The 13,236-nt window shown below is 39.8% G+C and overlaps 1 protein-coding gene across 3 annotated transcripts in view; it reads left to right on the top strand.

Annotated features, from left to right (window-relative positions):
- Positions 1-510: 510 nt before the first annotated feature.
- The window catches only part of LOC112832326 (ubiquitin-conjugating enzyme E2 E2), a 371,486-nt gene continuing 358,760 nt past the window's right edge, over positions 511-13,236 (top strand). Inside the window, exons 1-2 of one of the 3 annotated variants that reach the window (XM_073900866.1) lie at positions 511-739; positions 6,194-6,377. In XM_073900866.1, the coding sequence (XP_073756967.1) occupies positions 6,202-6,377 (176 nt within the window). In that variant the 5' untranslated portion in view covers positions 511-739; positions 6,194-6,201. The remainder of the gene's footprint in view (positions 740-6,193; positions 6,378-13,236) is intronic. The other 2 variants (XM_025882951.2, XM_073900872.1) reach the window with 2 other exon arrangements.

Below are 13,236 nucleotides of genomic sequence, written 5' to 3' on the forward strand. Positions count from 1 at the left end.
ACTTTCCAGGATAGTGCGAAGTTTTCTCATCTTGGGTGCATGTGGGCACCATGCGCCCGAGTTCTGGCTGGTAAGTCAACAGGGTCAGTCCCAGTAGCGTACTTTGCGAACGTTTTGAGGGAAGTGTGAAGTCCAGGGCTGCAGTGGATGGGCGTAAAACGCCGCACCCAGTTTCGTCTTAGGGCAACTCCCACCCCCCAGCCAGCATTTCCCCTTAATGCGCGTGCCCGTCAAGGTCCCCGCGTCCCTTCCCTTCAGGTCGCCTAACCAGCCTCTGTTTCCCTAACCTTTCCCGGTCCCTGCTTTCCCTTCTCCGTGGGACGGCCCTCGCCCACCCCCGCCGCTGCTCACTCGCGGGACTCGGCTGTCACTTTACTTTTCCGCGCCGCCTCCCCGCCCCCTCGCCAGGCCGACAGGGCAGCCCGCCTGTGCGCGCGCCCGCCCCCGCCCCCTCGCGGCCACGCGCCGGGAGGAGGCGGGGCGGAGCGGGCTTGGGGTGCAGGGAGGCGCGCGGCGCGGCACGGCCGACGTGGGGCTCGCGCTCTCGCGGTCTCTCCCGGGCGGGCACGCGGGGACGCGCACTCGCGGGAGCGCGCGCGGACGGCCGGGCGGCGGCAGCGTCTCACGGAGGCGGTGGCTTCACTTTCCAGGACTCAGGGGCGGCCACAGCAGCAGCCGCGGGCAGCAGCCTCGGGAGCCGGAGCTGGAACGGCCGCGGGCGGCGGTGGCGGCGCTGAGGGTGAGCCCGGGCGGGCGCGAGCCCGGTGGGGACAGGCGTGGCCGGGCGGCCGGGTGCGTGGTGCGCGGGTCCGGCTTTCGGTGACTAGACGGTCTGCGGGGACACCCCGTCCTCGGGGCCTCCCAGGCCCCCCCGCCCCCTCCCCCCGTCTCCGCAGCCGTCTCTCCCCGCGCTTGGGCTGGAGCCCGAGACCTGCGCGGACGCCCCTCCCTCAGGTATTCGCCCGGGCCTCGCCGGTGGCTCCCCCCTCCACCATTCCTCCCTGTCTCCGGCGTCCTCCCTCTGGCGGGCGCCCCCCCAACCTCGCCACCACGTCGCAGGTCTCTGCTTACACCGCTTGCGCCCTAGTTCTCTCCCCTGTTCCCCGGCGTGCCCCGTTCCCTGCGTCCCCTCCCGCGAGCCTCCTTGCCCCGGTTTCTCGCCTTTTCCACCCCTCCCCCCCTTCCTATCTCCCCCCGCCTCGTCCCTGCCTGCCCATCTTCTACCCCCTTCCGTTCTCAGTTCCCCATCCTTCGCCACCCTCCCAGCCCCTTTCCTCTCCCAGCCGCATCCTGGAACTAAGTCTTTGCAAAAGTACTGGATAAATGTCACGGTGGAAAGTGCCCGGCTTGATCTTTTGCTATTTTCCCTAATTGCATAATTGCTGCACATGGTGTCTCTCCTGGTGAGTGCCGGGTCTGGCTCCCCCGCCGCCGCACCCCCGTGGCCCTCCTGGGGGAAGACCTTGTGGGGTGTGTTTGTGTATACCCTGGTGTGAAGTGTGTGTTGTATTGGTCTTTTGTGAAGCCTAGCGCTTGTCACAGTTTGGAGCCGAAGCCCATTTTTCTCTGGTCTCTTCTCTGCAGCCCCCACTGGCCTGGTTTGAAACTGGATTCCCTCTGCCCTCCTCCTTCCACTTCTCCCCCTCTCTTCTCTCATAATGTTTTGATCCTTTTGCCCTTTACCATTTCTAATGAAGATGAAGCATAGCTTCTTGTGGCTTTTTTTTTTTTTTCCCACGACCAACCAGAAATGTCCAATCTATCTTCCCTTAAGGAAATTAAGGCCGCTTTAGAAAGACATCATCCTGTGCTCGGTGGCTGTTAGACCTATTTGCATGTTTTCAAGATTCATCGTTTTGTATTGTGTATTCTTGAGAGTCTACTCAAATATTTTTATTTAAAAGTACAAAAGGAAGTCCTAGGGTTTACCTTCAGATTAGCGCTTTGGAAAGATTTTAAGCTCTTCTTAGTTTTTTTTATTCCCTATTCTTTAAAAAGCGTGTTTCTGAATATGTGATAATAATTCAGTCTGGACCTTGGAATTTAAATAATTGTCTCAGCGATTTGGATGCTCTGGCTCTTTAGCGTTTTGTATGCGGGTTGATGCTGATGATGGAGTGTTTTCATATAATGTAATACCCTATTTTATCTCCCCCAGAACATAGCACCTTTTCCTCCAAAATTGTGTTTCATTTTACATTTTAGAAAAGTTTAGAAATGTGAGTAAGAAGACAAATAACAAGATATTAAATGACAGAATTAAGCATTTTCCTGTTGTAAAAGCTCAAATGAACATTGCTTTTGCAGTTTTATAACATGAGAAACAGTTATAAGGCTTATCTGAGCAGTAATCGAATTTATGAAGTGACTATAATAGCTTTTACGTTATCAGTTATATTTGTAACTGAATCATTTCATTTTTATGGAACATGTGAATTTCATTTACTATATTGCTGATTTCCAGGACTGTAATTACCACATAGAGTACATAGCTAATACAGGCTTAATTTGTGTGTTGAAGAAGGAACAATATCTAAACTCTAAATTTAACACGTTTGAGGAAAGTCTATCTTCTATTTTATGTTTAGAAGCCAAGTTTTACTTTGAGTCTATATTTAAAAATATAGAGTTAAATATCTTATTAGCTTTAAAACGATCATTGAAGAGGAGCTCTGTGTTTATAACCTTGGAATTTAAGTTTATCTTCTTTCTAGATTAGATGATTTGATCAAATTAGCTAATTAGGAATTGATATTGAAGATAATTTTAAAATGCCGATTTAGAAGATAACTTTAAAGAGTTTTAATTCATGACTTTTTATTCATTTATACTTTGGAAAGAGAAAACACCAGTTTTATATTTATACCTAATTAAAATGCTTGTGGACTGCTTTTTCTTCATAAAAATTACTTGCCACCTGAGTGGTGCAATAATTTTTTTCCAGTACTTTTTTCTGTAATTAGGCATTTAAAAACCAAAATCAGGGTAAAGTTGCCTTTTTCTTGATATTTGAAGAAGATATGAAAACTTTGTTCCTGACAGTTTCTGTAGTGGTTATTAGTGGTGTCAGATGAATTTATCATCTGTAGGTTAAGATTTGGATGAAATAAAGTATCTGAGGTCAAAAATGGAAATAAAATTTTTTTCTCTATGGTGAAATTATAGAAATTATACCTCTGTTTGAGTTTCTCTTTTTATGGAAAGGAATAAAACTTGAGTATATCATCATACAATTTATTTATGTAAAGTTCAAAGATGGGCAAGATGTGGTATTAGAGGTTAGGGTAGTGACAGGAGAGGTGAATATGCTGTTTTTTTGGCCTGGATACTGGTAACACAAGTGTGTTCAGTACATGACAACTCATTGGCCAACACTCACTATTTGTGTACTGTTCTGTATGTATGTTACACTTCAAGAATTTTTCTTCAGTTAAGAATTTCTTTTAATACTTACCCTCTATTGGCCTTCTTTTAGTATCCAGATACTCAGTACTTCTCCATTCATTTCTTGATCTGTCAATTTTCTAAACTCCATCAGCCAAACACACTGAGACCCAAACCCATTTGTTAATAACCGCTTTGTGGAGCTATAACCCACAAAATGCAAAACTCACCTTTTCAAAATATATAGTATACTAAGTGGTCTTAGTATATATTCACAAGGTTGTGCAGCCATCACAACTATCTGATTTTAGAACATTTTCAGCACCTTAAAAAAAAAAAACACCATCCCTATTAGCACTCACTCCCTATTTGGATATTTTTAATCGTTTTTTAAAATTAATTAATTAATTTAGTTAGTAATCTCTACACCCAACATTAGGCTCGAACTCACAACCCCGAATTGGCATGCTCTACCAACTGAGTCAGCCAGGTTCCACATTGTGGTATTTTTTAATAGTTCTCTAGAGAGACTAGTTTTAGTTTTCCGATATTCTGAAGCAATTTTTGAAATTTGGGCTTCAGATTATGGCTCAGATTGAACCATTGAGTAATCTTTCAAGTGATTATATGCTCATTGCATTATTAGTATGCAAATGTACATAAATAAGAACATGAAGAAGAATGTGTGTGTATTTATATATACTTATAACTATATAAATGTGTATATATAAATATATATAACTAATGTAATATATAATTGAAACTGTAGGTATAGTTTATTAAGCTGAGGCTCCATGTTCAGTAAAAAAGAATTTCATTTAGGTTTCCGTATATTTGTCATGTAATGGATTGCTTCTGGTTTGGGATGTTTAAAATGAATTCTTACTCATTTCACATTTCTTAAAGTATTGCCAACAGCATTTTGCTATATCCAAGGACCTTTCCCTGAGAATTGTTCTCTTTCTTACTTCCATGTGCTCTAACATGCTTTTATATATACATACTAGATTTTAAACTTCTGATTTATTTTAACTGAAAGAAGTAAGCTGGAAAAAAAATCAATGTTAAATCCAAGGGTAAGAATTAAAGTGAAATAAAAATGAAAAAAAAGCAAGAAATATGTTAGGACTGTTAGAGCTAGACGTGAAACATACTGATATAAAATTTCAGTATTCTATTAAGTGACTTTAATGCTCATAAAAGGTGTCACAGCTGTGGAGACTGATGCTCTCCATTTACAGAATAGGTAGAAGAGCAGTCACATTTCTCTGTCAATGTGTTTCAGAGCAGCTTGTGCAGATCTATTTTGTTTGGCATGGGGGATGGGAGCTGATGGAGTTGAGAGGGGTGGTGGTGTGTTTTGTGTGATGTCTCACGGAAGGCATACAGTATTTTCTGTTGACTCTTCACCTCTCTGTGCTTCCTGATTTTTTCATTCTGTTATGCTGCATTTTGGTTAGCCTTACAATAAAAATTTCAATCCATTAAAGATTTGTATTATGAAATCACTTAGATTTAGAGCAAGCTGTAAGTTAAATCTCCGGTGATGATGAATTTTCATCATTGTCAAGTAGCTATATATTTAGACTAATTATAGTAATAAAAAACAGTGCTTTATTTGAGGTATCTTTCTTTTACAAAGTGGTTATTAGGTGACAGTAACGTGGTGAGCACAAGGCCCTTTAGAGTCTGGGCATTGATTGGTCAGTTTTGTTTTGAATTTGTCAGTACACTCTAAGCTAGTTTGGTCATAAGGGATGTATTCATAGAAATCAAACTCAGAAATTGATTTTGATGGGATGATAGTTGAGAAGGGATGTCCCTTTTCACTTACTAGAATTTTTTTGTATCTGCTATCCAGGTTATAGCAGCTATTATGTGTCAAGGTATTAAGGAAGTTGAGTTGATAATCAGAGCTGCTTGGGGAGCATGAACTCAGAGCAAAGGGAATTTGAAAGCCTTCAGGGATATTTTATCCAAGACTGGAAAAAAAAATAAAAAAGAGCCCTTCAGCCTCTCAAGACAGTCTCCATTTCTTGTGAAACACAGTTGCTTGGTATATTGCTCGATCAGTGCTGACACCATCATGTGGTTCAGTTTTTATTTAGAATCATGTGGGCCTCTGTGTTCTTTTGTGTTCTTCTGTTATCAGAAGGTAACAGTTGACTAGTTTGGAGGATTTTAATTTAGTAGTTTTCGGAATTTTTAGAGTTGTACAACATCACCCTTACGTAATTTAAGAACATTTTCATTACCCCAAAAGGATACTTCATACCTATTAGCAGTCCTTCCCCATTTTTCCCTCATTCCTATTCCCTGGCAACCACTTATTGACTTCTCTGTCTCTGTGAATCTGCCTATTCTGGACAGTTCATGTAAATGGAATCATACAGTTTGTTGTCTTTTGTGACTGGCTTCTTTCACTTACCATAATGTTTTCAAAGTTCATTCATGTTGTAGTGTGTACGTATTGTGCCTCATTCCTTTATATGGCTGAATAATATTCCATTGTGTGGCTTTATCACATTTGGTTTATCCATTTATCAGTTAGTGGACATTTGAGTTGTTTCCTCTTTTTGGCTTTATGAATAATGTTACTATGAACGTTTTGTATATATATTTTGTGTGTTTTCATTTTCTTTCTCAGGGCATTTTGAGAGAAAAGTTTTGGCAACTCCCAAAGCTGATTTGTAAGTGACCACTGTATTCATTGTATATTAGTTTTACTTCTACTTTGAGGCTCACTTTCTCTCTATTCTAAAGGTAGTCCTCCCATGACTAAACAAATGATCTTTGATTTTTAATCCAGGATCTAAAATGTCCACTGAGGCACAAAGAGTTGATGACAGTCCAAGCACTAGTGGAGGAAGTTCTGATGGAGACCAACGTGAAAGTGTTCAGCAAGAACCCGAAAGAGAACAAGTTCAGCCCAAGAAAAAGGAGGGAAAAATATCCAGCAAAACAGCTGCTAAATTGTCGACTAGTGCTAAAAGGTACCTCAGTAATTATCCCTTTTTAGTTTTAGTATCAATTTATTGTCTTAAGTTCTATCTTTCTGTAGTATTTAATCATTTTTCTGGGATGTGGACCATGAAATTCATGGATTTTTCTTTCTTCTTCAAGATTATTTCTTTTACAGTGTTTTAATTGTAGGCAATATGAACTTTTTAGTATTTTTTTTTTTTTTAGATTTTATTTATTTTTTTGAGAGAGAGAATGAGATAGAGCATGAGTGGGGGAGGGTCAGAAGGAGAAGCGGGCTCCCTGCTCAGCAGGATGCGGGACTCGATCCCGGGACTCTAGGATCATGACCTGAGCTGAAGTTAGTCACTTAACCAACTGAGCCATCCAGGTGCCCCGAACTTTTTAGTATTTAAAGTCAGTTAAACAGTATGGCAGATTCATAAAAATATATATCCATAGTGTGTTTGTATGTGTTTATTATTAATTGAGCATATATAGGAAAATGTGTGTAAAAGTGTGATAGTTTGATTTACTTGACCATAAATATTTTCCTTTCTTCTGTAACACAGGATAGTGAGTAGGATTCTGTTAAAATAGTTGTTGAATGATGTGTATTTTCTACTACTCCCTGTTAGTGAAGTTAGAACTGCTGAAGTTCAACAGATACATCTTGGTTTCATTATATAAGGCAGTGGATCCATCTTGATACAGATTTTTTTTTTCTCTAGACAATAGATCTGGAAGGTAGATAGTTGGGTGATTCTCTTTTGCCACATCAGTTGCTTATGATGAGAGAAATATGCTTTAATATTGCTTAATTATAGAAAATCTCTTGGAAAATAATTTAAAAGTAGACTAAATTGAGTACAGTTTTTCCTGATTTTATGGTTTAATGTTCTAATAGCTTTTAAAAGATATCAAATAGGAAGCATAGTGAAAGCATTTTGTAAGTTTTAGGCATAGTGGAATGTCTGAATGTTGAATGGTAGTTTTATATTTTATTGGGTAGTATGGATTTAGAGGGTCCTTTCCTGAAGAACAAAAACCATTATGGTCTAGCAGACCTTGTTTCCCTCTGGCCTAGTCAATTCATAGGATCAGGAAGAACCATCTCAGGCCTCCATGTGGCATGAGTTTCTAGGAAGAGATGTTGGAGTGATAGTGGTCAGCAGCTCATTCCAAGGGACTGTCTGTGGTAGTCATCCCCTTCCCAAAAGCGTGTTGCTGATCCCTGACTTCTGTTGAAGGAGTTGTGTGGAAGTCAGATTGTCTCAAACTTTAAGACTTTATGCTCGAACATGCCTGTGTGGGGAAAAGGTTTCCATTTGTTTTTGCTGTCACACCACACAAGTCTGGAGGCCTTAGCTGGCTGACCTGACCCCTCTGCTGCCAAAACACAGAATGACCTGCTGCTGGGAAATGGGGGGTTGAGTTAGTGTGGATAAGAAAGGTAAGAATGGAGAAAATATGGCATCCAGATGAAAGAAAGGAGCTTCGGGTGGGTGGGTGAGAGACACTCAGGTACAGAGTGTGGCTGCATATACACGAGGAAACGATCATTCAGTCCTCAGCTTCTGATAGTAAGGGTTTCCACGTGGCATCTTCAGCTTGTCAGAAAAGGGAGAGGATGGGCTGGCCAGGTCTGTGGGGAGTAGGGTCTAGATAGTGCTTCTCCTGGCTCTGCTCAGTTCTCCCATGATTGCTAGTTAGCAAAGACTTCTGTCTGCTTCTTGAAGCCCTGCCTTTTCCCCTGGTTGGGGGTACCACCATAAAATCCCTCAAAATCATATTTCTTGAGTGATGTATCAAAAGACCAAATTCTGCTTATGAGAGATTATTAAATGTACCATGTGTGAAAGTGAGGATTGCATGAATTTTTTCAAGTACATGGATCATCTTTTACTTCATTTTAATACAGTGTGTAAAACAAAGTATAGTTTATGTATTTAAACCTAGTCCGCCCCACCCTTTTAGGTAGGGGAAAAGATGTAGTATTGAGATGGTGTGTGTGTAAAGAATCCAAGAAGTGCCTTATTGGCACGTAATAGAAATCAGTATTATTGCATTGGTTAAAGTAGGAAGTGTTGCTTCTTTACTGAAGGAATCCCTCCACTGACAGATTCGTTCTTGTAAATGTGTGATTTTTTTTTTTAAAGATTTTATTTGAGAAAGAGAGAGACATGAGTGGGAGGGAAGGACAGAGGGAGAGGCAGAGGGAGAAGCAGACTCCCCGCTGAGCAGGGAGCCTGATGCAGGGCTCAATCCCAGGACCCTGAGATCATCACCTGAGCTGAAGGCAGACGCATAACTGAGATTTTTTTTTTTAAGAAAACATGTTTCGACACAAAATCATTAGTTCTTCAATTATAGCACATTTCATGCAATTGAGCACCTATGTACAAAGTGCTTTTCTTGAGTTACTATAAAATGCATGTAATCACAGCTTCTGAGTATTTCTAGTTTAACAACAGCACTGTGTCCTCAAAGGCTAACATATATCTCATTTTCCTAAAGTTTATCAAGTGAACTTGAAAAATATCTACAGGGGCACCTGGGTGGCTCAGTCGTTAAGCATCTGCCTTCGGCTTAGTCATGATCCCAGGGTCTTGGGATCGAGCCCCGCATCGGGCTCCCTGCTCTGCGGGAGGCCTGCTTCTCCCTCTCCCACTCCCCCTGCTTGTGTTCCCTCTTTCGCTGTGTCTCTCTCTGTCAAATACATAAATAAAACTTTAAAAAGAATATCTATAAGACTTTAACTGCACAGGGTCTATAAATGACAGCATCAGTGTATGAGACATTACTAGATGCCAGATAGATGCTTTATCACATTTAGTCCTCACAACAGCCCTGTGAAGATGGTACCATTATTATCTCCATTTCACAGAAAAGGAAACCCAGGATTAGAAATGTTAAATTATGTATCTAAGATCACAAGGCTATTAAATGCCAGAACCTATAATGAAACCCAGACCCCATCTCCTAGAGTTCAAGCTCTGCACTGCTTCTGATAAATATCTCTTATAAAATGACACCATATGGAAAAGACTTCTCATCTGAATAAAAACCAATTAACGATAATAAGAATTTTATTTTGAAACTACCTCTAACTTTGAATCTTCTGATTAATACTGGGATCTTAATATCCATGGAAGATCCAATCCCTATAATAAACTCAAGGTTCTAAGGCAGCCAGTAAGTAAATACTGTGACCCTCCTATGGTAGGCACTGTAGATATAATGATGAATTTAAAAGACGTGGTTGGGGGCGCCTGAGTGGTTCAGTCGTTGGGCGTCTGCCTTCGGCTCAGGTCATGATCCCAGGCTCCTGGGATCGAGCCCCGCATTGGGCTCCTTGCTCGTCAGGAAGCCTGCTTCTCCCTCTCCCGCTCCCCCTGCTTGTGTTCCCTCTCTCACTGTCTCTGTCAAATAAATAAATAAAATCTTTAAAAAAAAATAAATATATAAATAAATAAAAGACGTGGGTGTTTGCCCTCATGGTTCTCAATTTTTTTTCCTCAGTTGTTAGAACTTAAGCAAAGATGACAAAAATAACTCCACTATCAACTAAATTGGGGGAAAGGAAGAGTGAAGAATTAAGCTTTATCTTTTAACTTAAAAAATCAGAGGGAAGCAGCATTTTTATACTTAAAATCCATAATAAATGATTAAGTCACTTCAGATACTGTCACCCATAAATCACCTAAAGATCTTCTAGAGGAAGGTTATGAATCACAATTTTAAAATTACAGATTCGGGGGCGCGTGGGTGGCTCAGTCAGTTAAGCGTCTGCCTTCAGCTCAGGTCATGATCCCAGGGTCCTGGGATCAAGTCCTGTGATGGGCTCCCTGCTCCGCAGAGAGCCTGCTCCTCCCTCTCCCTCTGCCCCTCCCCCATGCCTGTGCTCACTCTCTCTCTCTCTGTCAAATGATTAAGTCACTTCAGATACTGTCACCCATAAACCACCTGGAGATCTTCTGGAGGAAGGTTCTGGCATTTAGTAGCGTTGAAGAACATGTAGAAAACATGTGGAAACATGTTTTCTTAAAAAAAACCCTCAGTTTTCAAGTATTATAGAAAAGTAATGTAGGGTAGGATACAGGAAACATTTAAGTAGGTATTTTATTTAAATAATGGTATAAATTAATTTCATCTGTTTTGAGCGAAGAGGAAGATTATAGTTATATCTTTGATCAAGTTTTGCTCTTTGGCAAGAATTTGTTTTTTTTTTTTATTTTTTTTTTAAATATATTTTTTTAAGATTTTATTTATTTATTTGAGAGACAGAGAGAATGAGAGATAGAAAGCACAAGAGGGAAGAGGGTCAGAGGGAGAAGCAGACTCCCTGCCGAGCAGGGAGCCCGATGTGGGACTCGATCCCGGGACTCCAGGATCATGACCTGAGCCGAAGGCAGTCGCTTAACCAACTGAGCCACCCAGGCGCCCAAGAATTTGTTTCTTAAGACATTGGCATACTCTTATCATAGTCTGTTCTCTTGATAATGTCTGTATCACTCCTGTTCTCAAGTATGTAGTTGGACTGTGTCTGGCAGTGACAAAATTTGATGAATTTATTAAATTGACTAGTCAGTTCAATAAAATAACTATTTTGAGCTTGTCATTGAATTGACTGCACTGCTTTCAAGTGTTGATACATTTGTAAATGTGAATTTTATTTTATTTTTTTAAAGATTTTTTATTCATTTGGGAGAGCACAAGTAGGGGGAGCAGCAGAGGGAGGGGAGAAGCAGACTCCTCGCTGAGCAGGGAGCCCTATGTGGGACTTGATCCCAGGACCCTGGGATCATGATCTGAGCTGAAGGTAGATGCTTAACCAGCTGAGCCACCCAGGTGCCCTGCAAATGTGAATTTTAAATCACATTTATTCCAAATTAACTTTGGAGTAGAAATTGTGATTTTACTGAACATAATAGAATGTTGTAGGAATGAATGCTATTTGGTTTTAGACTAAATTTTTGTTAGGTTGAAAGGTGGATTCTTATTATATCGGCTCTTAGTTTTCTACATTAGAATGAAGTAGAACTCTTCATAAATACCTTTTGTACTGACTTAACCTTCTTGGTTCTAAATGTATATATAGAAACTTCTTAATGTTTCTGAAATCAGGATGCATCTTACAGTTGATGTGCAAAATCATTTAATTGATGGTATCTTAAAAAGCACAGATATATAGTTTATATCACCATTCAGAATTAAACTTCAGGCTTATTATTTGCAATGACTGTTTTCTGGGTTAATTCAGATACTACTTTGACATTTATATATTTATTTATTTTTAAAGATTTTATTTATTTGAGAGAGAGAGAGAGCATGAGTGCATGAGCAAGGGGAGGGGGAGAAGCAGGCTCCCCACTGAGCCTGGAGCCCAACACGGGGCTCAATCCCAGGACCCTGGGATCATGACCTGAGCCAAAGGCAGACACTTAACTGGCTGAGCCACCCAGGCGCCCACTACTTTGAAGTTCAAAATATTTTAGTGATTAATGGTGTGATGTTTTTCTTCCTGAGAATAATTTCATTTTTGAAGAATTTGACCAGTTGATTCAGTTGGTTAGAATAGAAGTTCTCAGGTGACCAAGGAATACACTCTGTAGAGGAGTATAGAAAGTCATTTTGAACAAACAATGAATCATGGAACAGTACACCAAAACAAATTATGTAATATATGGTGATTAACATAACAATAAAAAATTAAAAAAAAGAAAGTCATTTTGGTGGGATGAAGTTTTTTTGTTTTTGTTTTTAAATAACTGCTAAGAAAATATCTTTGTGAATAGCTATGTCCAAATATTCTTGTTCTACTTGGACCTGAGTGAGTTACTGAATTTTCTTTAGCCTGAAATATGTGTGTGTGTTTTAAACATGTCAGTACTTATGTACTGCTTCATTTTTCTGAACCATTAATCCAATATGTTGATATTAAAATGAATGCTTCATATCTTCTCCATTTTGTATAATTTTGATATATATTCTTCATTTAAGTCTAAATTAATCATGATTGTTATTTCTCTTCCCCTCCCCCCACTCCATTCTTTTTAGCAAATGACAGTCACATGCAGTACTCTTAACCATTCCTGGAACAGTTAAGGTATTAGGTTAAGTCTTACAAACTGAAATTTAGTTTGTATTTTGCTTCTGACTTGTCTCAGTAACTATGTGCAATTCCTGACTTCTGTATCATAATAACCAAAGAAGTGGCATTGCTGGATGGAAATTGGGAATTTAGGCAGTTGTCTAGTTGATTTATGTCTAAAGAAATAATTTTGCCTTACAAGTTCTGATAAGAGAGAGGCTTTTTGTTTATTTGACTTAGCAAGATAATTACCTGTCTTTAACCTTACCAGTGTACAATAACTAGCCTTAGTTTCCTTATCTTTTAAATGGGAAATGATAAAACAGTAATATTAGAGAATTCTGTGAGATTTATTTAGTTCACTTTTAATAGACTAAAATCATCATGTGAAAGGTATGCTGTAAGTGTGAATTATTGATACTTTTTCATTTTTCCTCACCCTAAGAGACAGTGCCTGAAATAGCTACCTTCCTTACCCTACATGTCAAGACTGAGAAACTTAATACATACCATGATCACTTTTGAGGAAAAATTGAATTGCTGTCGTTAAAAGCAGTGGGACATTTTGCAACTGTTTAAATAGCAATTCTTAATATAATCTTTTCTGTCAAGAAATAAAACCATTCTTAGTTGTGGCACAAAATACGTTTTAAATATTGACTCACTGCTTAGAGTTGTCAAATTTATCAGTAAATTGGTTTTTATATTGAATAATTAGATCTGGAATTATAGACATCCAGAGGGGTTCCTTTATAGAATCATTTGATAGAAAATTATGAATATCAGTTTTTTTTAAA

Source organism: Callorhinus ursinus, unplaced genomic scaffold (assembly GCF_003265705.2).
Source record: "Callorhinus ursinus isolate GAN/ISIS: 27379988/994484 unplaced genomic scaffold, GSC_fseal_2.0 scaffold1, whole genome shotgun sequence".
NCBI lineage: Eukaryota > Metazoa > Chordata > Mammalia > Carnivora > Otariidae > Callorhinus > Callorhinus ursinus.